At 38.5% G+C, this 27976-nt stretch overlaps 1 protein-coding gene across 5 annotated transcripts in view; it reads right to left on the bottom strand.

The window, feature by feature from the left end:
• Window positions 1-27976, bottom strand: part of BRDT (bromodomain testis associated) — a 62277-nt gene that overhangs the window by 20247 nt on the left and 14054 nt on the right. For 3 of the 5 annotated variants that reach the window (XM_025386024.1, XM_025386015.1, XM_025386007.1), the window contains 13 exons: window positions 26758-26895; window positions 24218-24332; window positions 18060-18232; window positions 17102-17452; window positions 16196-16324; window positions 15065-15253; window positions 13689-13861; window positions 13326-13615; window positions 13127-13240; window positions 12762-12899; window positions 4363-4421; window positions 3620-3670; window positions 1365-1536 (listed from right to left, as the gene is read on the bottom strand). In XM_025386024.1, coding sequence (XP_025241809.1) covers window positions 1365-1536; window positions 3620-3670; window positions 4363-4421; window positions 12762-12899; window positions 13127-13240; window positions 13326-13615; window positions 13689-13861; window positions 15065-15253; window positions 16196-16324; window positions 17102-17452; window positions 18060-18232; window positions 24218-24332; window positions 26758-26895 — 2092 coding nt within the window. The remainder of the gene's footprint in view (window positions 1-1364; window positions 1537-3619; window positions 3671-4362; window positions 4422-12761; window positions 12900-13126; window positions 13241-13325; window positions 13616-13688; window positions 13862-15064; window positions 15254-16195; window positions 16325-17101; window positions 17453-18059; window positions 18233-24217; window positions 24333-26757; window positions 26896-27976) is intronic. The other 2 variants (XM_025386040.1, XM_025386031.1) reach the window with 1 other exon arrangement.

The raw sequence follows: 27976 nt of genomic DNA, 5'->3' as shown, positions 1-27976 counted from the left end.
AGCTCCTCTGGAGGCTGAGATAGGAGAATTGCTTGAACCTGGGAGACAGAGGTTGCAGTGAGCCAAGATCGCACCACTGCACCCACCCTGGGCAACAAGAATGAAACTCCGTCTCAAAAACAAACAAACAAACAAACAAACTACAAAAATATTAGCTGGGCATGGTGGCGCACGCCTGTAATCCCAGCTACTCAGGAGGCTGAGGCAGGAGAGTCGCTTGAACCCGGGAGGCGGAGGTTGCAGTAAGCCAAGATTGTGCCACTGCACTCCCACCTGCAAGACAGAGCGAGACTCCATCTCAAAAAATAAATTTAAAAAAACCACAAACACACACACACACACACACACAAAATAATAGGGAGCTTTTAAACTGAAAGCTGCAAAGAAGGATCAAAACGTCTCCCTCTTCCTCCTAATCTGTGTTGCAGTAAAACAGCTTGGAAATTTATTCTGCTAGGGAGATACTTCCGCTCTTGGGTAGCCAAGTGGAAACCAGAGCACATTCTAGAGGGAAGAAGAATGGACAAGGAATATTCATATCTGCCTTTAACTTAGGCCTAAATAGATTAGTGTCTCAAGGTTTAGTTATGCTCTAGGCTAAACTCGTATCAGAAGTACCCTTCGTGCCACACATCCCCTTCGACCCACCAGGAGAACCAAGTTGAGATGCAAAACTTTCCCTTCTGATAAGATATTAAGTCAAACAAATCTAAAAATATAAAAATTTAACCAGTTTTAGACGAATAGGAACTACCCTTAGGCAAGAACTTCTAGCCCAAGTTTCCTTAAGTGTAAACTATTTTATATACCTATAACTTCATTTCTTTACCTATAGAATCTCTAAGTAAGTTATCTTTCCCTTATTCTTTCCTACTTTTCTAATCCAGATAGGTGTCATGGAAGTTAAAGCAGCATTTCCCAGATCTGCTCAGAACTTGGTAGTATGGGCTCCGGCAGTAACAGGCGTGTGTGTGTGTGTGCACGCGCGCGCGTGCAGACGCATGTGTGTAAAATGTATGTATATTATACACATAAATGTGTATATAATTTATATATATATTTATATATGTAGTGCGTGTGTGTATATATATATCATACCAATGTATATAATTTACATGAAAGTAAATTGGGTGTGAACTGTATACATAATTTTCTTTCTTTTAAATGTAATGAATGCCTACAGGTATAAAGCAGATAATTTCTAATGATGTGCTTCAGTGATTATTCATAACCTGGAATTTACTAGTTATGATTGTTGGTATTTCCCAGATATTTAACATTTAAGATGACCATAGCATTTTCATATACGTATAGTTTTAGAAGTCAGTTTCTCAATAACAGTTGTTTACTTGTTAATTTCTTACCTGAGAGAGGCAGAATTTGTAAAGGTGAAATGTTTTTCACGGTCTGTAAATGTTCTAATTCTTGATAATTAAATGCTAATTGGTGGTGATTTGGTGGCATTACATGTGAAGGTGTGGTCTGATGAACAAGGGTAGTATTGGCAGAGGTTTTGTCTTGCACAGAACATTCTATCTGTTAAAACAAAATCAAAGTTATCACTTAGTTTTATCCATACAAGAAATATACCAAAGAGAACAGAAATACAAGAGGCAAGAATATAATTTAACGCTATCTTTTTAAAATACTTTATTATTTAAGTCACACAAATCCATAATGTATAGTTATCCCTATCTTGCAAATGAGGAAACTGGGGTTTAAAAGGATTAAATAACTTGGTCATTATATGGCTTACAAGAGGTAGAGTAAGTCAAAGCCTATGATCTTAGTTATGAGTATACATGTATATTATTAAACAATGCTATTCATTTTTTAAAGCTTTCCTGTAATTACTAAAAAACAAAACAAAACAAACCCCTGAGTTTTCATAGCAAATCTAGAGACCAATTCACTTACTTTAGCCATTTTTCCTTACTGTATTACAGACATAAGGGGAGAAATTTAAAATTACATTATGGTCAACCCACAAGACTATCAATAAATTCTAATTCAATATTCAGGTAACTATCAAGTAAAAGCTATAGTGTAATAATAGCTAACATTTATTTAATGTTTACTCTATGTGAGGTACCAGGGTAAGTCCTTCATATGGTTTTTCTTTAATTCTCACAATAATCCTATGAGTTAGGTATAATTTTTATCTCTATTTACATTTTCTAGAAATAATAGAAGCAGCTTACCTAAAATCTCACACCTATTCTGTGGCAAGCGAAGTTACAGTAGCAAAGCCCAGTAACCTTATCTAACCAGTAGTAGATGGCACAGAGATAAATAAGACAGTCTTTCTCCTTTGTCTAACAAGGCATTGGGGTGAGTGAGTAGGGAGGCAAGTGTACAAGTAACACCTATGCGAATATGAATAAAACAAATGCCATAGGAATGTTTATCACAACAATATAGACCCAGGCCAAAGCTTAAAGCCTAATGCTCAGGTTTAAATCAGCCGAAGAAAAAAATCACCTTCAGAACTACACAAATATACACATTCATACATGAACCTATGGATTAATATATACTTTTACCATAAATAGACATTTTTTTTCTCAGTGAGTGCAAAAATTTTTACCAAAAATAGACCATTAAAAAGGTGGCATTCGCCAGGCGCGGTGGCTCACGCCTGTAATCCCAGCACTTTGGGAGGCCAAGGCAGGTGGATCATGAGGTCAGGATATCAAGACCGTCCTGGCTAAATGGTGAAATCCCGTCTCCACTAAAAATACAAAAAATTAGCCGGGCGTTGTGGCGGGTGCCTGTAGTCCCGGCTACTCAGGAGGCTGAGGTGGGAGAATGGCGTGAACCCGGGAAGTGGAGCTTGCAGTGAGCCAAGATCGTGCCACTGCACTCCAGCCTGGGTGACACAGCAAGACTCTGTCTCAAAAAAAATAGAAAAAAAAAAAGTGGCATTCTACATGCTACATATTGAGATAAAAATGCTTCCAAAGTTCCTTCATAACTTGACATAATTTTTTTATTCCACTAATATACCTTTGGCAAGATAGATCATCTATAACTTCTTCGTATTCAAAAGGAATGGGAAGGCCAGGCATGGTGGCTGAAGTCTGTAATCCCAGCACTTCGGGAGGCTGAGGTGAGTGGGTCACCTGAAGTCTGGAGTTTGAGACCAGCTTGGCCAACATGAAACGGGCCAACCCCGTTTCTACTAAAAATACAAAAATTAGCCAGGCGTGTTGGTGTGTGCCTGTGGTCTCAGCTACTCCGGAGACTGAGGCATGAAAATTGCTTGAACCCAAAAGGCGGAGATTGCAGTGAGCCAAGATCATGCCACTGCACTGCAGCCTGGGTGATGGAGTGAGACTCTGTCTCAACAACAAGAACAAACAAACAAATAAGTGTGTGAGTGTGTGTGTGTGTGTATATATTTTCTCTTATGTGTCCAAAGCCCCGTTATATACTACAAGTCATCTAATAAATATCCTCAGCCTTCCATATTTCTCTGAACATGCTTGCTGTGTTTTTTCGTTTTTTTTTTTTTTTTTTTTTGCTCTCTTCATGCTATTACTTATTTTAAAAAATAAGCCTCTAATCTGTATGTAAACCATTTCTTTCCATGTTCTTTAAAACACATTTTAAGCATTACCTGTGTGATGCCTATTCTTCCTTCAGGCAGTACACATTCATTCTTCATTTTCTAAAAATAATTATATAGATTATAGCATTAATCATATTATCTCTTACCATGTGATTATATTCCTTTTTCACAAATTACAGCTCTTTTAAGACAATATTATTTGTTATTGTGTTTCCCTAACCTAGTTAGATGTTGTTACATAAATAATTCTATGTTTGGAAGGGGTACAAAGGGAAAAAAAAAGTACATGAGGATGACAACTTGAGCTAGTAAAAAAATCACTTCTGTTCTTTTCAAAGCACATCAACTACTAGTCAAACATAGATGTGTCAAAATGGATAACTGGCAATTATAAGCTTTATCTGTAGAAACCTTAATTACCATTCTCCTACCATCTTTTGAGAAATTTCACTTCATTGTACGCACAGTTCTGTACACTCATTCAGGATGCCAAGGCCATCCCTCTGTATTCAGACTCTCAGGGATAAGCTGAAGCTTCTAGAATTTGTTCTACTTATCCATTTGGCTTATATAACAGTTATATCTTATTGAAAAATGAAGCCAAAGAGTTTCCCTATTCGGTCTTCTTCGGGAAGAAATCACTGAACATTTAGTTGATAAGCTAAAAACAGTGACAACTTTCTTCGTGTAAATAAAATTGAAAACAATTTTAAAGAAAGCTACTACTATACCTATGAGTTATAACATACATACTTTTAAAATTTGGAGATACGAATAAAGAATTAACTTACTTTTACATTCTCTTTAGGAGAATCATTTGGTATTACTTCTGTAAACTTAGGGAACATTTCTGCAAATGTATACACATAAATATTTTAATATTTGTTAGCTTAAAAAATAACAAGCTATAATTTTTCAACATTAGAAACACAGTGAGGGCCGGGCGCGGTGGCTCACGCCTGTAATCCCAACACTTTGGGAGGCCAAGGTGGGTGGATCACAAGGTCAGGAGATGGAGACCATCCTGGCTAACACGGTGAAACCCCATCTCTACTAAAAATATAAAAAATTAGCTGGGCATGGTGGCACATGCCTGTAGTCCCAGCTACTCGGGAGGCTGAGGCAGGAGAATCGCTTGAACCTGGGAAGCAGAAGTTGCAGTGAGCCAAGATCACGCCACCGCACTCCAGGCTGGGCGAGAGAGCAAGACTCCGTCTCAGAAAAAGAAAGAAATACAGTGGTGATTTCAAGCAAATGCCTTTATTACCAACCTCTCATATGAAGAAATCCTTATAGTCACAGGTTTTCACCCTCTTTGAATCAGCTAAAATTTCTAAAGGGATACTTGCTTTTAAGATATTTTATTTTCCTATAGTGGAATAAATTTCAGTTTACATTATGTTCAGGCAAAAAAGCACAGTATGTTACTTAACACTAAAGAGCTTGAATAACTGACAGTTTAAAAAGGAATTTGTTGCAAGAGAGACAAGGTTTCAAATAAGCAGCATCCATTATGCTAAAATCATCTTTTATCAAATAGCCATAAATATAGCCCTAAGAGGCTTAATTTTTAAAAAATCAAGAATTTACTATAAGAGAAGGGGATGTCATTTATCTGAGAGGATACAGTCTTTTATTAAAAGTAAAGCTATTTTAGTTCTGTGGAAAGGTCTGCTGTGCTTGTTAAACTCTGTAATAAAGATTCTATCTGATTACTTCTAAGCTATTTGGCAGCCTCAGCTATACAGCAAGAAATGGGTTTTATATTATCTCCTCTGCCTTTAGAAATACTGTACAGCTGACACTGGCATTAGAAGCAGACATAAAAAGAGATCTCTCCAACAGGATGCTAGTGGGTTTCTCTTTCTTTATCCTACAATTGTTTCTGATGCTATCCTCCCCAGTCATAATCCTGGGTCAGTAAGGTAAAGCACCAAACTGGTAGTAACTGCCTTGATCAGTCTCTCCAAGCCAGCTTTCATGACCACCTGAGTGTTATTTGTTTCATGCTCCAGGACACCAAGGCTGGTCAATACCAAACATTATTCAAACTTAAAACATTCTAATTTTAATAATTACCTTCTGCCTTCTGAAAAGCCATCAGTTTCCACTGGATGTGTTACTGTTCTTTCCTCTCCTAAAATGTTTGATGCTGGACGTTGTTAAAATTGCTGAATGCCACTCAATGACATCCTTTAAATAATTCAAGTACTTAAAATGACATGAATCATCTTAATGTCACTCAGCTAAGTATTATTTAAGTGTTGCAGGCTAGGTGTAGGGGTAAGAGAAGGAGACAGACTGAGAAGATTGAGAATATATATCCAGACAGCTTTCGCATTTAAAGGACAAATTAGGCAGGGCGTGGTGGCTCATGCCTGTAATCCCAGCACTTAGGGAGGCCGAGGCAGTTAGATCACTTGAGCTGAGGAGTTCAAGACCAGCCTGGCCAACATGCTGAAACCCCATCACTAGTAAATACAAAAATTAGCCAGGTGTGGTGGCGTGTGCCTGTAGTCCCAGCTATTTGGGAGGGTGAGGCAGAAGAATCGCTTGAACCCAAAAGGCAGTTGCAGTGAGCCGAGATTGCATCACTGCACTCTAGCCTGGGTGAGAGAGCCAGACCCTGTCTAAAAGTAATCATAATCATAAAGGAGAAATTATGGTTTCAGCTTTGAACAAAGAAAACCAAAAAGACTTCACTAATATGATCATATATGTATATCTATACATCTAAATTATTCAAATATGCACCTAAAATGACATCATCCTATAATATAAACTCTTAAGTATAGCACAAATATGACATACCAGATTGGTGTTCTACTAAAAAAAAGAAATTCAAGGGCATCACCTTAGTTTTCTAGTATATAAAACTAAGCTCAAAATTATTATAAAACTTAGCACCTCAAGGACGGTGCAGTGGCTCACGCCTGTAATCCCAGCACTATGGGAGGCCGAGGTAGGTGGATCACTTGAGGTCAGGAGTTCGAAATCCCAAAACCTTAGCACCTCAAAATCTAAAGATATTAGCAAAAGGCATCAAGGAATTTTAGTTAAAAAAAAAAAAACACCTACTATATATGGCTCATAAAAGTCTCAGCATTTTGCTTCTCATTCTAATCATACATAATTGACTTTTTAAGAGCATAATAAACTAAAACTATATATATATATGATATTCATGAGTTCCTGGCCTTTGAAATTAAAAGACAAACATACATATTTTCACTACCAAACTTACAACCCTATTTCAATTAGTGAAGAAGCTCTATCAGTGCTAGCAAACATCAATTAAAATTGATAACAAGGCCAGGCGTGGTAGCTCACACCTGTAATCCCAGCACTTTGGGAAGCCAAGGCAGGCTGATTACCTGGAGTTTGAGGCCAGGTCTGGAGTTTGAGACCAGCGTGGCCACCCTGGTGAAACCCCCTCTCTACCAAAAATATAAAAATTAGCTGGGCATGGTGGTGCAAACCTGTAATCCCAGCTACTCGGGAAGCTGAGGTACAAGAATCGCTTGAAGCTAGGAGGCAGAGGTTTCAGTGAACCAAGATCGTGCCACTGCACTCCAGCCTGGGCGACAGAGCAAGACACCATCTCAAAAATAAAAATAAAAAATAAAATCGGTAACAATAATGACAACATACACATTGTCAACTAATTTCTCTAGGGAAGGATGACAACATGTATACACCTACCTTAAGAGGATCAAAATGGATACTATGTGTATTACTAAACAAATGCATATTGTGGCATATATCCTAATTATAAATGTTCTAATTTCACATCTGCCCCAAAAACTCAATATAAAATTTAGCTTCCAAAGTTTTCATTTTAAACTGTCAAAAAAAAAAAAAATTAACCATAGACCGGGCACGGTGGCGCACACCTGTGATTCTAGCACTTTCGGAGGCCGAAGTGGGTGGATCACGAGATCAAGAGTTCCAGACCAGCCTGTCAACATGGTGAAACTTCATCTCTACTAAAAATACAAAAATTAGCTGGGCATGGTGGCAGGTGCCGGTAATCCCAGCTACTTGGGAGGCTGAAGCAGAAGAATTGCTTGAGGCCGGGAGGCGGAGGTTGCAGAGTGGAGATTGTGCCATTGCACTCCAGCCTGGGCGAAAGAGCAAGACTCTGTCTCAAAACAAAAAAACAAAAAACAAAAAATCAAACACAAAAAAACACAGAACTAAAAAAAATCTGCAATCATAGAGATCTGATTGAAGAGTTTACTACCTATCACCAATCAAAGCACTGAGATAGATGTTCCAGAGATACTAAATATTATTAGCAAGCCAATTTGAACTAAAAAACCTGAAAAGTTGAATAGGAACATAATACAATTCAAAAAACAAAAAACAAAACAAAACAAAACAAAAAAAACAAGACCCGGCACAGCGGCTCACACCTGTAATCCCAGCACTTTGGGAGGCCAAGGCAGGCTGAAGCGGGTGGATCATGAGGTCAGGAGTTCGAGACCAGCCTGGCCAATATGGTGAAACCCCGTCTCTACTAAAAAATACCAAAAACAGTTAGCTGGGGGTGGTGGCATGCACTTGTAGCTACAGCTACTCAGGACGCTGAGGCAGGAGAATTGCTTGAACCCAGGAGGTGGAGGTTGCAGTGAGCCGAGATCATGCCACTGCACTCCAGCCTGGGCAACAGAGTGAGATTCCATCTCAAAAAAACAAAAAACAAAAAACAAAAAAACAACAACATACACACAACAGAATATGATGCCATATACAGCAGAAATAATTACCAAAGACTTTTAAATTAGAAAAAGAAATCACACTTTTGTTATAGAGGACAGATTATAGAAAAGTGATTGGTAGGCCAGGTGTGGTGGCTCATGCCTGTAATCCCAGCACTTTGGGAGGCCGAGGCAGGCAGATCGCTTGAAGCCAGGAGTTCAAGACCAGCCTGGCCAACATGGTGAAACCCAGTCTCCACTAAAAATACAAAAATTAACCAGGCTTGGTGGTGCACGTCTGTTGCCCAGCTACTTGGAAGGCTGAGGCATGAGAATTGCTGGAACCTAGGAGGCAGAGGTTGCAGTTAGCTGAGATGGAGCCACTGCCCTCCAGCCTCGGCAACAGTGAGACTCTGTCTCAAATAAAAAAAAAAAAAAAAAAAAAAAAAGAAATTTATAAAAGTCTAAAATAATTTAATAAACTCTAGTCATTTACCTTTAGCTTTCTAGTCTGAATGGCAAACATTATTTAGAGGCTTTCTTTGTATACTTCCTGCACTTACTAAATCATCCTCCTCTAAAAAGTTAAAATCTAGGCTTGAACAAAGTTTGTCAGTTTTCAAACCTTGCATGAAAAAAATCATATCCTTGTCATATCTATAGAAGACCTAGGTTGTAGTACTAAAATTACAAATTTATTTATTCCTGTTTGATGTCACCCATAACTAAGGAAGCTTTTTAAAAAAGAAACAAATGTTATTTAAAGAATAAATTTCTTTCTCCAAACATTACACTAAATCCAATAAAATGTAAAGAGTCCAAAGGATGAAGTGACAAATTCACTTTAAGTCTTAAACAGCTAAAGAAAAACAATGATGTCATGACCGTTTAGTTTGTGTTTAACTGTGCAAAAATTGAAATTAAGTACACTGAAAAAATTCTATTTCACACTAATCAAGTATCTGGGCTTATATTTAGACAGTTCCTGGAGTTATTCCCTATAAGGAAGGTTTTTATTAAAAGTACTCCTATTGATGAGCTGTTCCTTTTGATTTTTTTTTTTTTCAGTATCATTACTAGTCACAGGATTAAAGCTATTAGTTATATTCCTCCCTATAAATCACTCAAGGTAACCCCAAGATTGTTGAGCATTAGAAAACTCTCAATAGCTTATGCGTGCATACTAGCACAGCCTAGTCAACATAAGATACGTGCATTAGAATTGATTTCATTTTCAAGGCTTGGCTACATCTTTGATCTGACATTTAATGATTTTAGTCATGAAAAATCATTTTAAAAGATTTTATATTTATACTGATGTTTAATAAATGTTCTTGACTTATCTGCATATGCTGACACCAGTTAAAAAGATAAATAAAATAAAATCACATTAAAATTTGCAATGACATGCTGCTTCCAGTCCATAGAGCTCTCATTCTCATTTTTCAAGGATTTGGGATTTCATTATGACTATCTTGAAACTGATTTAATATCTTGTTTAAAATGAGAATTAAGTGAATTTGGTAGATTTTTAAATAAAACTTTCCTTGTAAATCAGTGCTCCACCATGTGATCAGTCCTACTTAACAAAGCAGAATTAAGTGAGTGAGGGTGATCTGGTTGCAACACCTGTCACCCCATTGGTCAAAGGGTTGATTCAGCTGATCTGGATGGCCAGGAAGGTATCTCCTTCCTCCCTCACCACTCCATGTACATCTCTCCCGAAGCTGTGCATTTGGTCAAAGAGGACCTTCTCTGATAGAGGAGGACTGTTCATTGGTCAAGGGTATACGAGTAGCTGTGCTCCCCTACTAGACCCTCCAAACAAGCTCTCAAAGCAGAACTAAGTCTATATTTTCTAAAGTGCATAAACTGAAGTTTGGGAATGATGAAAGATAACCATTTAAGTAACATGGAATAATAAATAGCTTCAATATTACTCACAACACTCAAAGATTTTTCAGATATTAAATCTTAAAACATTTGCCCCACCTAAACAGCATAATGGTATTGTAGTAAAGAGAGACCAACTCATAATACAGCATAACTATAAGAAGTCAATAATATTTAAAACTTTAGGTTGGGTGCGATGGCTTACGCCTGTAATCCCAGCACTTTGGGAGGCCAAGACGGGCGAATCACGAGGTCAGGAGATCAAGATCATCCTGGGTAACACGGTGAAACCCCGACTCTACTAAAAAATACAAAAAATTAGCTGGGCGTGGTGGCGGGTACCTCTAGTCCCAGCTACTCCGGAGGCTGAGACAGGCGAATGGTGTGAAGCTGGGAGGCGGAGCTTGCAGGGAGGCGGAGCTTGCAGTGAGCCGGGGCTTGCAGTAAGCCGAGTTTGGGCCACTGCACTCCCGCCTGGGCAACAAGGTGAGACTCCGTCTCAGGAAAAAAAGAAAAAAAAAAAAAACTTTAGAGAAAGTAATTAAAGCTCTCTGACACAAACATTATAAAAGAATGACTTGCTTTAAAAAATTGCATATAGCCAAATTGCTATAAGAAAATCCAGGAAGACAGATACTAAATGAAAACTACATTAAGAAAAAATTACTAAAGACGAGGCACAATGGCTCACGCCTGTAATCCCAGCACTTTGGGAGGCCGAGGTGGGCAGATCACCTGAGGTCAGGAGTTTCAGACCAGCCTAGTCAACATGATGAAACATCATCTCTACTAAAAATACAAAAAATTAACAGGCACGGGGGCTGACGCCTGTAATCCCAGCACTTTGGGAGGCCGAGGTGGGCGGATCATGAGGTCAGGAGATCGAGACTATCCTGGCTAACAGGGTGAAACCCCGTCTCCACTGAAAATACAAAAAATTAGCCAGGCATCGTGGCAGATGCCTGTAGTCCCGGCTACTCGGGAAGCTGAGGCAGGAGAATGTGGTAAACCCGGGAGGCGGAGCTTGCAGTGAGCCAAGATCACACCACTGCACTCTAGCATGGGCAACAAAGGGAGGCTCTGTCTCAAAAAAAAAAAAAAAAAAAAAAAGATTTGAATTCTGAGGCTGAGTTATTCTGATAGAATGTTAGGAAAACAGAGAATATATATTGCACAATTTTAAGAACACAAGTTAGTGATAAACATTCTTTCCTCCAAGCAACATATAATAATATTGTATCAGAAACTGATAATTCATATTAAAATTAAGGTACTTTATTGAAAACTCTGTATTATATTGTACTTTTCCTCTAACACTTGAAGCATTTATTATAATTAGATAATTCAAACTAACAGGTACAGTAAGAGTTTTATCCTACAAATAAAAGACAAAGTGCTCTAACTTATTAGACCACAAATGCTTTATTAGATGAAGTTACAAATGCTAATTACAACTGAAAATACTAAATGCAACTTAAGTTTTTCCAGTATTGTTCTATGCTTAGAAGTCAAATAAGGAAATACTGTATAATCAGAGCCCTACCTTTTTAAATTTTCTAGTATGACAAATTCCAAAGAAAGTAAAAATTCTGTTTATTCTCCAAAAATGTTTATCACTATATACTTTAGAAATGTAAAAGCAAAACACAGCAATCAGCACCATATAAATGCAAACTAAACAGAACTAAGAGTTAAATAGAATGTATTGCAATTCAGCAGACCGTACTACCACACTGAAAAAAGAGGGATGCTTTTAATAATGCTAAGAATTCCTGATGTCACAACATTCTGTGTGAGATATTTCTTTAAAAAGAGAACTGAATTTCACAAGAAATACTTCATTTAAAATAAAGCAAAATTTAGGGACAAGTGTCCTATATTCTGAATTTGCCTTTTGGTCAATAAAGATGGACCACTGCCAAGTCAGTATTCTTGGGGTAGTGATTACTTATCAACTATGTAATCATTAATAGAAAAGCACAAAGAAAACATAAGTGACCTAAGCTTGACACAACTGCTAAACTATACAATAGGTCACTTGAGCATAGCTGAGAATCTGAATTTAAAGTACATTTTTCTATAGATGGAAGAAAATATTTTACAGTGAAGAAACCAAAGAAGCAGAAAAATAATCTGATTTATAGCTTCTGGGATGACTGGTTTCTTAACTCAAAATGATTATTCAATTCAGAACATAGTATCACCACATGGCAACCCTTGCAACATGACAGTGATTTGATAGATCATGGAGAGTAAAGCGAAAGGTGCTCTCAATCTTTTATTTTATAAAACAAGATTATTTTATTATCTGATATATTTTGATATTAAGATTTGAAATTATTGAGACTATCCCTCCTTGAGTAAACTTTTTCAACATTACAAACCTACACGTCATATACATGTAATATGAAGTTTCATCTTACACAGTATCTCTTTTAGGGAAAATACTAAGATTGTCAACATGCAATTAAATAATTAGCATGATATACAAAACATGGATTCTGGGTAAGTAACAAATATTTCTTCAAAATATAAATCAATATTACAGGAAAAAAAATGCTCCCACCAACAGAGGTACATTTAAGGGGACAGCTAACCTGATTCAGAACCACTGCTGTCTGAAGAGCTTAAGTCACTGCTGCTACTTTCAGACTCTGATGAGCTGCTGCTGCTGCTGCTGCTCTCACTCAGACGGGAAACACTTCCAACAGCTTTGGACGGTTGCGTTTTCTCAGCTACAAAACAGAGAAACATTAAAATGCCAGAAGAATTAAACAGTTGCAGGAACATTTAAAAACTGCCACCTAGGCTGGGCATGCTCACTCATGCCTGTAATCCCAGCACTTTGAGAGGCCAAAGTGGGAGAATCACATGAGGCCAGGAGTTCACGACCAGCCTGGGCAATGTCACAAGACCCTCTCTCTACAAAAATAAGTAAATAAATATAAAAACTGCCACCTACATTTTGTTTGACGTTTTCTAGAATTTAACTGATTATTAACATCCAGTAACCGCTTTTCCAACTCCTTTTTTTTCTGTGAGTGAAGTTCTTCTTTGGACATCATTATTTTCTTAGCTGTGTTAGGAGGGAAGAAAGTGAGTATAACCAAAAACCAACCCAAATACAAAACTGATTTCTATTAATATGCAGAAATACATACCAGGAGGTTTTAATGGTCTCTTTCTTAGACACGCGGAAACATATTTTTCTAATTCTCTTAGTGTTGATGCTTTCAGTGTTTCAAAGTCTATCTCTATCTCATCAGGATTGGAATTGCTCAGAGAAGGCTCTCTTGACTGTATTATATGAACTACTCGCCCAAGTTTATCTCCAGGGAGTTTGTTTATATTCAAACTTAACTGCCTTTTCTCATCATAGTTCATAGGTTTAGCATTATCTTCATCTTCAGATTTTTGACCAACGTACTGTTGTTTCCTTTTCTTTGGCTGACTGTAACAAAAACTAAATTTAGTCCAACTTATCGTTATTGTCTTAATAAGCTATCATAATAAAAGATACTTACTTTCTCTTGGACTTTTCCTTTAGTCTCATTTGCTCACACATTTTTCTTGGATTTTCATTGCTGTTATTAACCTTTTCTTTTTTCTTTTCCTTTTTAGACTTCTCTTTCTTTTTATTTAGTTTACGGAAAGGTACTTGGGACAAAACCTGGAGCTGCTGATGTACAGCTTTAAGCTGATAAAATAAAAAAAAATCTGTAAACATTCATGTCTCTAAATAATTAAAGAAACTAGAAAAAAAATGAAGCCACTCCAAAGTCAAGAGTGTCTTTTGTGAAATTCATTTCTTATTACATTTCCTTCAAGTTTTTATTTAATTCCACAAATGCACTGAATTTTTAAAGGGCATGTTTTACCATGTTTTAAATTACAAAAACTATCATGTGCTCAACTCATAAACTTAAATATTCATCTACAAACAGATCAATAATAAATAACATTTCCAGGCGGTCTTTTTTGTTTTTTTGAGCCAGGGTCTTGCTCTGTCAGGTGGGAGTGCAGTGTTGTGATCCTGGCTCACTGCAACCTCAACCTCCTAGGCTCAAGTGATCCTCCTGCCACATTTTTTTGATTTTTTTGTAGAGACATGGTCTCACTATGTTGCCCAAGCTTGAACTCCTGGGCCTAAGCAATCCTTCCACCTTGGCCTCCCAAAGTATTGGGGTTACAGGCGTGAGCCACGGTGTCCGGCTGGTTTTTAATCACTGATTTTTGAGTCTTGAGCTCCAGAACAGTTTAACATGTTATCATAAAAAGTAGTTAATGTTGCCGGGCGCGGTGGCTCAAGCCTGTAATCCTAGCACTTTGGGAGGCCGAGACGGGCGGATCACGAGGTCAGAAGATCGAGACCATCCTGGCTAACACGGTGAAACCCCGTCTCTACTAAAAAATACAAAAAACTAGCCGGGCAAGGTGGCGGGCGCCTGTAGTCCCAGCTACTCGGGAGGCTGAGGCAGGAGAATGGCGTAAACCCGGGAGGCGGAGCTTGCAGTGAGCTGAGATCCGGCCACTGCACTCCAGCCCGGGCGACAGAGCCAGACTCCGTCTCAAAAAAAAAAAAAAAAAAAAAAAAAAAAAAAAAAAAAGTAGTTAATGTTAAATAAGACCTCATCCATAAAATCTCTCTGATTATTTCATAAATCATTTCAATGAGAATCAACCACTCATGATTAGGGATGACATAATTTTTTTAAATAACAGATTTTTATAATAAATATTTGATTACGAAAGACTATTAAACATTACAAATTTGCCAATAAGTAAATAAAGCCACAGTTATGAAATGATTTAATTATAACAGCTTTAAATCTGCAGAAAAAATTTCCTGATAGATTAGTGCTCATAGACTATCAAAATTTGTATCAATACAATCAACTACCTGCTCCTGAAGCTTTGCAAGACGCTGAACTCGTTCATCTTCAGAATCACCAGAAGAGTTCCCTTCAGAGGAGGCTTCATTAGTGTTCTCTCTACCAGTGGTTTCTGTGATATCTGTTTTGATGTAACATAAAGGCATACTCTCAACAGGTTCAACTGGGATCTTTGAAAAATGCGTTTCGAAAACATCCTATAATGAAAAATTAGTTTGTTATGGTTTTCTGCATTTTTAATTTAATCCAGCAATTATAGCTTTTAATAAAAGGTACATTTCAGTGCCATATTTTGACCAGAATTCTTTTTGCCTTTAAGATATATCAGAAGAAACATATTAAGATTTATGCAGGCCAGGTGCCGTGGCTCATGCCTGTAATCCTAGCACTTTGGGAGGCCGAGGTGGGTGGATCACCTCAGATGGGGAAATCAAGATCAGCCTGACCAACATGGAGAAACCCCATCTCTACTAAAAATACAAAATTAGTCGGGTGTGGTGGCACATGCCTGTAAATCCCAGCTACTTGGGAGGCTAAGGCAAGAGAACCACTTGAACCTGGGACGCGGAGGTTGCAGTGAACCAAGATTGTGCCACTACACTCCAGCCTGGACAACGAGAATGAAACTCCATGTCAAAAAAAAAAAGACTCATGCTTCTCTGCCTGCCAAACTTAGCAACTTTTCTCCATTTTTTTCAGGCAAGATAGACCTCTCAAGTAATACACGGGATCTTCTTTCAAGGGCCCTATAGTTGGTAGATCATTCTATTACCTCCAAATGGTTCATTTAGACTGTCCCCTCAGTGGGACATGGGCTCTAGTCAACCATATATATATCTACATCCCCTCTTCACTAATATTTCCCCAGTTTCCTTTGTATGCAGGGCAGCTTCATTAAAATATTCACTACTAAAGGATGCAAGAACTCAAACAGACAAACAAAAAAACATACAACCCTCTCAGTTTTAAAAGTATAATTCATAAACTATTTTGTTGGTGCAAAAGCAATTGTGGTTTTTGCCATTTAATACTTAAGAGATGTGGGTGTTATTATTCTTTATCTCTTAAGTTATGGTTCTAAAAGATGTTTAAACTATGTTCAGAGGAAAAACACTTTCAGAGCACAAGTAATGGCTCACCTGAAGCATTCTTGCCATTGTCACAACTTCGTGATCTGGAGGATTGTACTTGTAGCAATTCATGAACATTAATCTAACATCTGCCGCAAATTTGTATGCATCCTTATATTCTTGGTTATCCATTTTCTCCTAAATTAAAGAAAAACTACAGGATTCACAAACAAATAGTTCAATTCAATAATTATTTGAGCACCGATATTAAATGTTCATATTACAAAATAATTCATATATACAGAAAACAGTTGCCCACCATCCAGATTTGACAAATGTTAAAATTTTGCAACATTTGTTTCATATTTTTTAGACTTTGAAAAAAAATCCAGTGAATTTTGATAAGTAGAGATAAGGAAGGAGGACATTCCAGGTAAAGAGAACTGGAACAAAATCACAAAAGTAGAGTGTTTTCATATAATCTTTTTTTTTTTGAGACAGAATTTCCCTCTGTCACCCAGCCTGGAGTGCAGTGCATGATCTCGGCTCACTGCAACCCTTCCTCCTCCTGCGTTCAAGTGTTTCTCGTGACTCAGCCTCTGGAGTAGCTGGGACCATAGGCAGGCACCACCATTCCCAGCTTTTTTTTTTTTTTGTATTTTTATTAGAGACGAGGTTTTGCCATGGCCAGGCTGGTCTCGAACTCCTGGCCTCAAGTGATTTGCCCGCCTTGGCCTCCTAAAGTGCCAGGATTACAGGCATGAGCCACTGTGCGTGGTCTAGAACCATGGACATGTTCAAGTGGAAGAAAACAAAAAGATATATTTTTAAAATTTCCAGTGACTCACTCCAGGCAGTATGACTCTGATGATCTTAATTTCCTTCATCTTTTTCTAGATTTTAAGATTTCTTTGCAATGATGAATTACTTTTATAATCAAGAAAAAGAAGTTCTTCCTATTAAGGCAACATTTACCTTAATAGTTCCAAGATCCATTGGATTTTTGACAATGTCATAGTAGTTATGGAGTCCCAAAGCATTAACGTCAACAGGATTATAAAAGGGCCATGCATATGAAAAATGTTTCTTTGCAAGCATTTCTTTAAGAATCTCACTACAGTGCCTTAATTGTTCAGTTACTTTAACACTCTTCACAACATTATATTGTTGCTGAGAATCTGGCAAAACATTCTTTGGCATATTTTCTTTTATAGGTGGCAATGTCACTGATTTTTCTGTGAATGCTGGAGAAAATTCACTACTTGCTTTAACTACTGAAGTTGCAGGAGTTGTTGTATCTGCTTTCCTCTTCACACCCTTTGTAACCTAAAACAGAACAATTCAACAACAACAAAATATATTTAAAGTGATATTCAGAGCAATAGTTCCTTATCACTTAAAAGAAAAAAGGGAAAGATTATTGGCACCAAATCTTTATATAGATAATTTACAAATATTGTTGTCAATCCATGTATTAAATATTGCTAAAGGTTAATTTCCTTTTGTAGGCAAACTAAATAGTTCTAATATTATCTTCCCACATACCAAAGAATGTCTTGTGCAAACCTTAAGATGAATGAAAAGTAAAAAATCAAAGTCATAGTTATACCGAAGTTTCTGAATACCTGAAAATCAGCAAGAATATATGATTTTTAAAAGAAAACTATGTAGGTAAACAACTTCTGATATTAATACTATCAAGACACCCAAAGAGTACAAATTCTACCTAAGAAATATCTAAAATTTGGCTAGCCTCTTAGGTCTCTATTCATAAAATGCATAGAGAGGTAGAAACAGTATGATTTCAGATTGCTAGATGCTAAATGAATTAAAAAAGAAAAATTGCTAGATCAGTTGAAGACTAATTTTCCTATTAACTGAAAAAAAAATCCAAAATTAAAAGGCAATGATTTTAAAACTATAATAAACTTACTTGGGCCACAGTTTGTGAACTGGAGTTGACTGAAGCTCCTTGTGCCACGTTCAAGGGAGAAAGAGATGTCTTAGAAAATACAGAAGGAATTGCTTGCTGCTTAAATACTTTTTCTGTTGCGTTGGGCGATGACTTTTCTTTAGCAGAAAAAACAGATATATTCTGTTGAGTGCCTGGAAAAGTATGAGCCAGAATCAAATATATGAATGAATAAAGTATAAAACACCACTTTCTGTCTTATTTTCTATTTCAATTCATTTAGTTCAGCTTTTTAGCAATATAAGCATAGGATACTTATTTCATTTTGAAATCTACACACACAGGATTAGACAGATTAGACCAATTTAGATATAAAGATATAATAACGGAGACTTCAACATTTGTTATTAATGGTAGGTTTACCAGCTTTATTCAAAAAGGTGCCTGGCTTAAACCAAGACTAATAATAGAGCCATGTGGTTAGCTTCAGGTAGCTGTGAACATAAGCAAAAATTTCAGATACTCTGGAGACCAACCACACAGTACTATGTGAGGTCTTCAGAATGCTCTGCATAAACATCCAAGGATTTCATTAATTGTTACACATAGTCCATCACAGAACAAAAGATGTGAATATGATTCTCTTATCAATACATTCTTCAGAAAATTCTGCCAAAAGAACAATTGTCATGTTCTTCTGCCCTATCTGTTTTTACAGAATGTTATGACTTCAGACGTTTGGATCATATCACTCTGAAGTCTGTTATTTCAAGAGTTCAGGCCGGGCACGGTGGCTCAAGCCTGTAATCCCAGCACTTTGGGAGGCCGAGACGGGCGGATCACGAGGTCAGGAGATCGAGACCATCCTGGCTAACACGGTGAAACCCCGTCTCTACTAAAAAATACAAAAAACTAGCCGGGCGAGGTGGCGGGCGCCTGTAGTCCCAGCTACTCGGGAGGCTGAGGCAGGAGAATGGTCTAAACCCGGGAGGCGGAGCTTGCAGTGAGCTGAGATCCGGCCACTGCACCCCAGCCTGGGCGACAGAGCAAAGACTCTGTCTCAAAAAAAAAAAAAAGAGTTCAACCTTCCATCAAGGCAACTCTACTCTTCTAATTGTTCACAACAAAAACCCTGAAGTCATCTTTGATTCCACTGTCTCTCAAACTCCATATCCAACCCAGCAGCAAACCCTGTTAGCATTCTCTTCCTATCTAGACTCCAAACACTTCTCACAAGCGGCATTCACTCCAGCCCAAGGCATCATCAGTGCACAACTCAATTACTGCAATAACATCCACGCAGGTCTTCCTTCTGCTTTGGTACTCTATAGTCTATCCCCAAAACAGCTGTCAAAGTGATCTTTTAAAACTCAAATTAGTGACGACTTGTAATCTCGCTAAGTAAAAACCAAAGTGCTCATAGCATATATGCGACCTGCTTGTCCTCTTCTCCGTACTTCTTCCCTCCTTCCAACCTCACTTCTTATTACTTCCCTCTGTCCTTACCTCACTCTAGCCTATTGGCCTTGCTCAAATTTAGTAAGCAGAAGAAGACTATTTGTTTTGCCTAAAATAAGATATCCTTATGCCTCATTCCAACATTTCCTTCAGGCATTTACTCAAATGTCACCTTCTCAACCACCCTATAAAAAATAACATTTTCATTCTACCCTATCCCCACTCATCAACTGTATAGCTCTTATTCTGCTTTATTTTTTCCATGCCATTATTACATTTGATATACAACATATAGCTATTTCTGGCCCTTCAATTCTTGCAAAACAAACTCAGAAACTAAGTAAATCTGAATGTATTTTAAGACAGGGCTGATATTCCTCAATATCTGAGTTGTCACTACTCTTTAAAACTTAGGAATCAAATACATTCAGATAATCTCACATTCTTTGATATTCCAACTGTTGTTACTCTTTGAACTTGGGAGCTAATTAGATCCGCATAGTGAGGAATAGTTACAATTACTTAATTTTGTCTCTGTCTCTCACAATAAAAAGCTCTGTGAGGGTAAGGGCACTTTGTTTTGGTCACCCCTAAATCTCTTGTACCTAATGCAGTACTTGGTACATGAGAGAAACACAGTAAATATTTACTGCATGCCTATTGTGTTGGGCACCATTTTAGGTGCTAGGGCACAAATTCTCACATATGTCTTTTCTTTTTTTTTTTTTGAGACAGGGTCTCGCTCTGTCACTCTGTTGCAGTGGTGTGATCATGACTCACTGCACCTTCAACCTCCTGGGCTCAAAAATGAACAAGACAGACATAGTATCTGCTCTTGGAGCTTACTGTCCAGTGTAAGAAACAGACAAAAAATAAGTAATCATATTGAGTACAAGTGATGCTAAGTGTTAGGAAGGAAATATACACGTTACTAACTAAACTAAGACAGAGAACTATTATGGACAGGGTAGCCAAGGAAGGCCTCCCTCTCTAAAGCTGACAACTAAGATGTCACTATACAGGTAAGAAGAAGACAGCTAGGTCAAGAGAACTATAGAATGGGAAGTAAGTACACATGATTAGTGTGTGCACGAAGAAATAAAAGCATTTTTAAAAAGACACAGTAGTCTCCTAAGGCAAATACTGACAGAAGTCAAATAAAATGAGAATAGAAAAAAACACTACTTAAATTTTGCAGAATGAAGACTACAAGTGACCCTGACTGACAAAACGTCTTTGGTGGTGAAATAAAGCTAGAACTTGTGCTAAGGGGAGTACATGAGTATACAGGAAGAAAGAAAAAAAGGAACAATAGCTGGAAGAATATGAATAAAGGAGTATTTTAAAGATGAGATACTAGAGCCAGTTTATAGGGTAATGAAACTAACCCCATAGAGGAGGAGAGATTAATGATGCAAGAAAAAAGGGAGATAACAAAGGAATAAAATGGTTGAGATGGCAAGATCGATTCACAAATGAAGGCATGGCTCAAAGTGATGGAGGATCTGTTATAGGCCTTTGCTCTAGCCGATTCCTCCGCCTGGAATGTTCTTCTTGCAAATCTTCACTTCTCAACGAGGCCTCCACTGAATCTGTCATGTTTGTCTCTCACTTCCTACTAGAATATAAATTCCAAGATGGCAAAGTTTTTGTTTTATTCAGTGATAATATCTCAAGAGCACAGAACAGTGTTGTGGTACATAATCAGCACTCAAGTATTTGCTCAATCAATATCATCAATTTAATACCGAGTTTTCTTTGCCATAAATTATCAACATGTCATCATATGACAATTTCCCTACTACCGTGACTAACAAAGACATGACTCTGGTAGTGGAATGCTTCTGTCAGAAGTTTTTTAAACTTAGACATTCACTCTGAAGCCAAATCCTACCTATCCTTTGAGGTCAAACATAACTTATAGCACCTCTAAAGCCTTTCCCAACTTTTCCAGCGTGATATGGTTTGGATGTTTCGTCCTCTTCAAATCTCATGTTGAAATGTGACCTCCAATGTTGGTGGTGGGGCCTGGTGTGGGAGGTGCTTGGGTCATGAGGGTAGATCCCTCATGATTCTCTTGGTGCTGTCCTCGATGTAATGAGGGAGTGCTCACTCTATGAGTTCACACAAGATCTGGTTGCTTAAAAGAGCACCTCCTCCCTAACCCCACCTTGCCATGTGATACAACAGCTCCCTCTTTGCCTCTGATCATGATTGAAAGCTTCCTGAGGCCCAGAAGCTAAGCAGATGCTGGTGCCATACTTATACAGCCTGCAAAACCATGAGCCAAATAAACCTCTTTTCTTTGTAAATTACCCAGCCTCACATATTTCGTTTCTTTCTTTTTTTTTTCTTTTTGAGACAGGGTCTCACTCTGTCACTCTGTTGCAGTGGTGTGATCATGACTCACTGCACCTTCAAACTCCTGGGCTCAAGCAATCCTCCCACCTCAGGCTCTTGATGAGCTGGGACTACAGGTGCATGCCACCATACCTGGCAAAGTTTTAAATTTTTCTGTAAAGGGTCCTTCTGTCTTGCTCAGGCTGGTCTTGAATTCCTGGGCTCATGTAATCCTCCCATCTTGGCTTCCCAATGTGCTGGCATTATGGCCATGAGCCACAATGAACAGCCAGGTATTTATAGCAATATAAAATGTACTAGCACACATCACATATCAATTTCTCACTCTTGGCCATGCATGGTGGCTCATGCCTGTAATCCTAGCACTTTGGGAGGCCAAGGCATGAGGATCATTTGAAGCCAGGAGTTCAAGATCAGCCTGGGCAACAAAATGAGACCCCACCTCTATAAGAAACAAAAAAATTAGCTGGGTGTGGTGGCACATGTCTTTAATATTGGGTACTTGGGAGGCTAAAGTGGGAGGACTGTTTAAGCCCAGGAGCTCGAGACTGCAGTGAACTGTGATCGTGGAGTGCCACTGCACTCCAGCCAGGGTGACAGAATGAGACCTGTCTCGAAATAAAACAAATGTTCTCATTCTTTTGAAACACAGTATATATTACATGTAATTTCATCTGACACGTGTCATAATGCATTGTCTTAATTTTTTTCCATAATGCATTGCCTTGTAAGTTTTTTCAAGTTTTATTTCTAACAAAAAACTTAAACGTAGGCCTGGCGCAGTGGCTCATGCCTGTAATCACAGCACTTTGGGAGGCCAAGGTGGGTGGATCACCTGAGGTCAGGAGTTTGAGACCAGCCTGTCTAACATGGTGAAACCCTGTCTCTACTAAAAAGTACAAAACAAAACAAAACAAAAAAAAACCTTAAAGAAACACTTGAAAGTTAAGTTGTAGCTATTTGTTTCAGATGCTCAGGTAACTGCTAAGAGCATGTTTCCCTCAGATAAAAGATCAATGAGAAGATCAATAATTTTTACCTTCTAACAACATTAAATGGAAAAAATAACAATTTTTATCTTGCTAAGGGTAATAATTTAAGTCAGCAACAATTAGCACGTTGGTTTTACAATTTAAATACCATACTGATCTATGTACTATCTACCTCATAAGGGCTTACTTAAATCTTCTTGTAGAAGCCTAGGTCTCACATTGTCAGACATTAGATCAACCTTTTCTAAAATAAGAATAACGACTTAAATAATCAGTGAATATCTCATAGATTTGGTTAAAGCACTGTAAGTTATGACCCACCTTAAGGATCTATTAGCAATAAAAAAGTATGTATTACTATCAATAAAAACCTGAAAAAAAAAATCAACTTCTGCCATGAACCTATTACAAGCCTCCTACATCTCAGGCACTTAACTATACACTTTATAAACATTTACAATCATGAAAGAAAAATATTTTTCGGGCCGGGTGCGGTGGCTCACGCCTGTAATCCCAGCACTGTGGGAGGCTGAGGCGGGCAGATCACGACGTCAGGAGATCGAGACCATCCTGGCTAACATGGTGAAATCCTGTCTCTACTAAAAAAAAAAATACAAAAAATTAGCTGGGTGTGGTAGTGGGCGTCTGTAGTCCCAGCGACTCGGGAGGCTGAGGCAGGAGTGAGGCGGAGCTTGCAGTGAGCCGAGATTGTGCCACTGCACTCCAGCCTGGGTGACAGAGCGAAGACACAGTCTCAAAAATAAAAAATAAATAAATATTTTCCTGATAATATAAATGAGGAAACTAACATGGAATGACTAAGAACTTAAAGATTACACTGCTTAAGTGATCCAAAGATAAACCAACATTTACTACATTCTTGGTTAACCTCTACAATAAATCTATTTGGATACTTAAGATTTTTGAAACACCATATTTAAACAATATGATTATTAGTTGTAAAGAGGATTTCCTCCAAAGATTTTTGTGACTGAAGAAAAAGTTAGGAAAAAAAGAGCACTAGCAATTTGGGCATTCTTATCAGTACAGCACAGATACAAGATCCACTGAAAACAGTAGTAACAGCTATGATTTTCTGAATCCCTACTATGTGAATGGCATTATGCTACAGGAAAGCTGGCTCCAAGGCCAAAATCAATGCAGTCTTCACTATTTTTGAATGATACCCATCCTTGTGATCAAGGTTTGGCAGATGATTTCAAATGGACATTTTTTATCAATAGAATAGGATGTAGGACGTCTGGATGTCTGTCTCCTTTGAGGGATTTACACACACACACACACATACACGAGACAGAGAGGGGAAAAAAACAGAGAGAACCATGAAGTGTTTACCTCCTGCCTTACCTTTCTTGATTCTTTCCTTACCACCCACAACTTGCTCTTCTTGTGGCATCTGAGATAACTTCTGCATAAACAGCTTCTCGAGAGCTTGTGCCATAAGAACAATGTCATCTCCAGGCTACAAAACATATTAAATACACCATAAGGATATACAGTATGGTCACTGTACCAAATGTTTTAAATTCAGGCCATTTTATTGAAGACAGTAACACAGTACTCCTAGACAGTATTCATCTCTTATAAATTTAGAAAATAGTGAAGTTGCTCACATTTTATTTTCTTATTCTCTATGGTTGAAAGCAGCTCACATTTAAAATTCTAGCATTCTACTCCTTCAACTTCTAAAAAGTACCCAAATGGCTTTCCGAACACTAGAGAATTACAATCCAACCAATCCTACTAAATCAAAGAGGTATTAAAAATGAGAAGTTCACCAGGCATGGTGGCTCACGCCTATAATCCCAGCACTCTTGGAGGCTGAGGGGGGTGGATTACTTGAGGTCAGGAGTTCGAGACCAGCCTGACCAACATAGAGAAACCCTGTCTCTACTAAAAATACAAGATTAGGCCGGGCGCGGTGGCTCACGCCTGTAATCCCAGCAGTTTTTGGGAGACTGAAGCGGGCGGATCACCTGAGATCGGGAGTTTGAGACCAGCCTGACCAACATGGAGAAACACCGTCTCTACTAAAAATACAAAATTAACCAGGCGTGGTGGTGCATGCCTGTAATCCTAGCTACTCGGGAGGCTGAGGCAGGAGAATTGCTTAAACCCGGGAGGCGGAGGTTGCGATGAGCTGAGATAGTGCCATTGTGCTCCAGCCTGAGCAACAAGATCAAAACTATGTCTTTAAAAAAAAAAAAAAAAATTAGCCGGGTGTGGTTGCACATGTTTGTAATCCCAGCTACTAGGGAGGCTGAGGCAGGAGAATCACTTGAACTGGGAGGTGGAGGTTGTGGTGAGCCGAGATTGCACCATTGCACTCCAGCCTGGGCAACAAGAGCGAAAACTCTTGTCTCAAAAAAAAAAAAAAAAAAAAAACATATTAAATTTTTCAATCTTAATTATTTGCTTACAAGTCTTCCTCTTGCTTCAATTTATGACTGAGAAAAAAGTAAGTAATTTAGGAAGCAACAGTTCTCTTAAAGAGAACATTTATTTCTAAGTTAGGTAGCTCAGGAAAATTACTAAACTTCATTTAAAAATATTACATCTGAAAGCACCCTTTGGAATTGTAGTTAAATTAAAATGAAGTTGCCAATGGTACCGATTTTTAAAAAATCCACATTGGAGCTGGATGCAGTGGTGGGTGCCTATAATCCCAGCTACTTAGGAGGCTGAGGTGGGAGTATCACTTGAGCCCAGGAGATCAAGTCCAGCCTAGGCAACACAGTGAGTCCCTGTCTCAGAAAAAAAAAATCATTTGCATTGGCTGATAGTTTTAAATTTGTGCTGATAGTTTTAAATTTGGCTGATAGTTTTAAATTTGGCTGATAGTTTTAAATGAGTGCAGTGGTGTGATCTCGGCTCACTGCAACCTCCGCCTCCCGGGCTGAAACGATTCTCCTGCCTCAGCCTCCAGAGTAGCTGGGACTACAGGCATGTGCCACCATGCCCAGCTAATTTTTGTATTTTTAGTAGAGGCGGGGTTTTACTATGTTGGCCAAGATGTTCTCGATCTCTTCACCTCATGATCCTCCCACCTCCACCTCCCAAAGTGCTGGGATTACAGTTGTGAGCCACTGTGCCCAGCGAGAACATATCTGATCTTTAAATCAACTTGTTGTGAAGTTTAGAAGTAGGCAATTGGTTTGGCTTTTTAGTTTATGGCCAGGGGTCCATACTGTGAAAATTTAATGAAGATTAATATATACTAAGACTTTTCCTTTATCTCATAACTAAAATGACAGGAATGCAACAGAAAACATTCTGAAATACTTTATTCACAGAAACCAGCTCTCATTGGTATTGTTTAAAAACATAACAAGCCACTACAGCTATTCAGGCACAAAAATATTATAGCAAATAGACTGAACAAGTATTGGTATGTGAAAATTGTGAAATTCAGTGAAAAAGTATTGTCCTTAAAAATATGTAACAGATCTTGGCCAGGCACAGTGGCTCACACCTATAATCCCAGAACTTTGGGAGGCCGAGGTGGGTGGATCACCTGAGGTCAGGAGTTCGAGACCAGCCAGGCCAACATGGTGAAACCCGTCTCTACTAAAAAAAAATGTATAAAAAATTAGCCTGGCAGGGTGGCAAGTGCCTGTATTCCCCACTACTCGGGAGGCTGAGGCAGGAGAATCACTTGAACCTGGGGGCGGAGGTTGTAGTGAGCCGAGATCACACCACCACACTCCAGCCTGGGTGACAGAGCCAGACTCCATTTCAAAAAAAAAAAATTATATATATACACACACACATATACGTAAAATATTTCAAATGAAGAGACTTGAAATCTGAAATGATCACGATTTTATACATCTCTCTCCTATATGTAACAGCAAAGAATTAGCAAGTATAACATAAAGCTTACATACCTTGTTATATAAATAACAATTTGAGAACATTGTATTGAAGTCTTCTATACATTCTGAAGCCTTCACATAATATTTATTCTCCAAGCGCTTCTTAATTGTATTTAAATCCATTGGGTTTTTTATAATGGTATAATAATCCTATGGTTTTGAACAAATTCTAAATGTTAGTAAGAATGAATACACTACAACCATTGATATACAAAGAAATTTAATACACTATACACCTGTAACTAGAGAGAGAAACTGATTATCTTTAAAAAGTCATATTCTGGCTGGGCACAGTGGTTCACGCCTGTAGTCCCAGCACTTTGGGAGGCTGAGGCAGGAGGATCACTTGAGGCCAGGAGTTCAAGATCAGCCTGGCCAACATGGTGAAACCCATCTCTAATAAAAATACAGAAAATTGGCCGGGCGTGGTAGCTCACACCTTTAATCACAGCACTTTGGGAGGCCGAGGTGGGTGGATCACCTGAGGTCAGGAGTTCGAGACCAGCCTGCCCAACATGGGGAAGCCCTGTCTCTACTAAAAATACAAAAATAAGCCTGGCGTGATGACGCGTGCCTGTAATCCCAGCTACTCGGGAGTCTGAGGCAGGAGAATCACTCAAACCTGGGAGGCAGAAGTTGCAGTGAGCCAAGATTGTGCCATTGCACTCCAGCCTGGGGGACAGAGCAAGACTCTGTCTCAAAAAACAAAACAAAACAACAACAAACAAACAAAGAAACCCAGAAAATTAGCCAGGTGTGCTGGCACACGCCTATCTTCCCAGCTACTTGGGAGTGTGAGGCCCAAGAATCACTTGAACCCAGGAGGCAGAGGTTGCAGTGAGCTGAGATCATGCCACTGCACTCTAGTCTGGGTGACAGAGTGAGACTCTGTCTCAAAAAAAAAAAAGGCCATATTCTAGAAACTAAAACCTTTAGTAATGACAAACAAAGCTGACTGCTATGGCATTATTTTTAGATGTTTAAAAAAAAAAAGCCAATAAAGATGAATAAAGATAAGAATTTCAGAATAAAATTATCCTTGAAAATAAAAAGGGTGGGCCGGGCGCGGTGGCTCAAGCCTGTAATCCCAGCACTTTGGGAGGCCGAGACGGGCGGATCACGAGGTCAGGAGATCGAGACCATCCTGGCCGACACGGTGAAACCCCGTCTCTACTAAAAAATACAGAAAACTAGCCGGGCGAGGTGGCGGGCGCCTGTAGTCCCAGCTACT

The sequence above is a fragment of the Theropithecus gelada genome, chromosome 1 (assembly GCF_003255815.1).
Source record: "Theropithecus gelada isolate Dixy chromosome 1, Tgel_1.0, whole genome shotgun sequence".
Taxonomy (NCBI): domain Eukaryota; kingdom Metazoa; phylum Chordata; class Mammalia; order Primates; family Cercopithecidae; genus Theropithecus; species Theropithecus gelada.
This window is presented reverse-complemented; position numbering and strand designations above follow the sequence as displayed.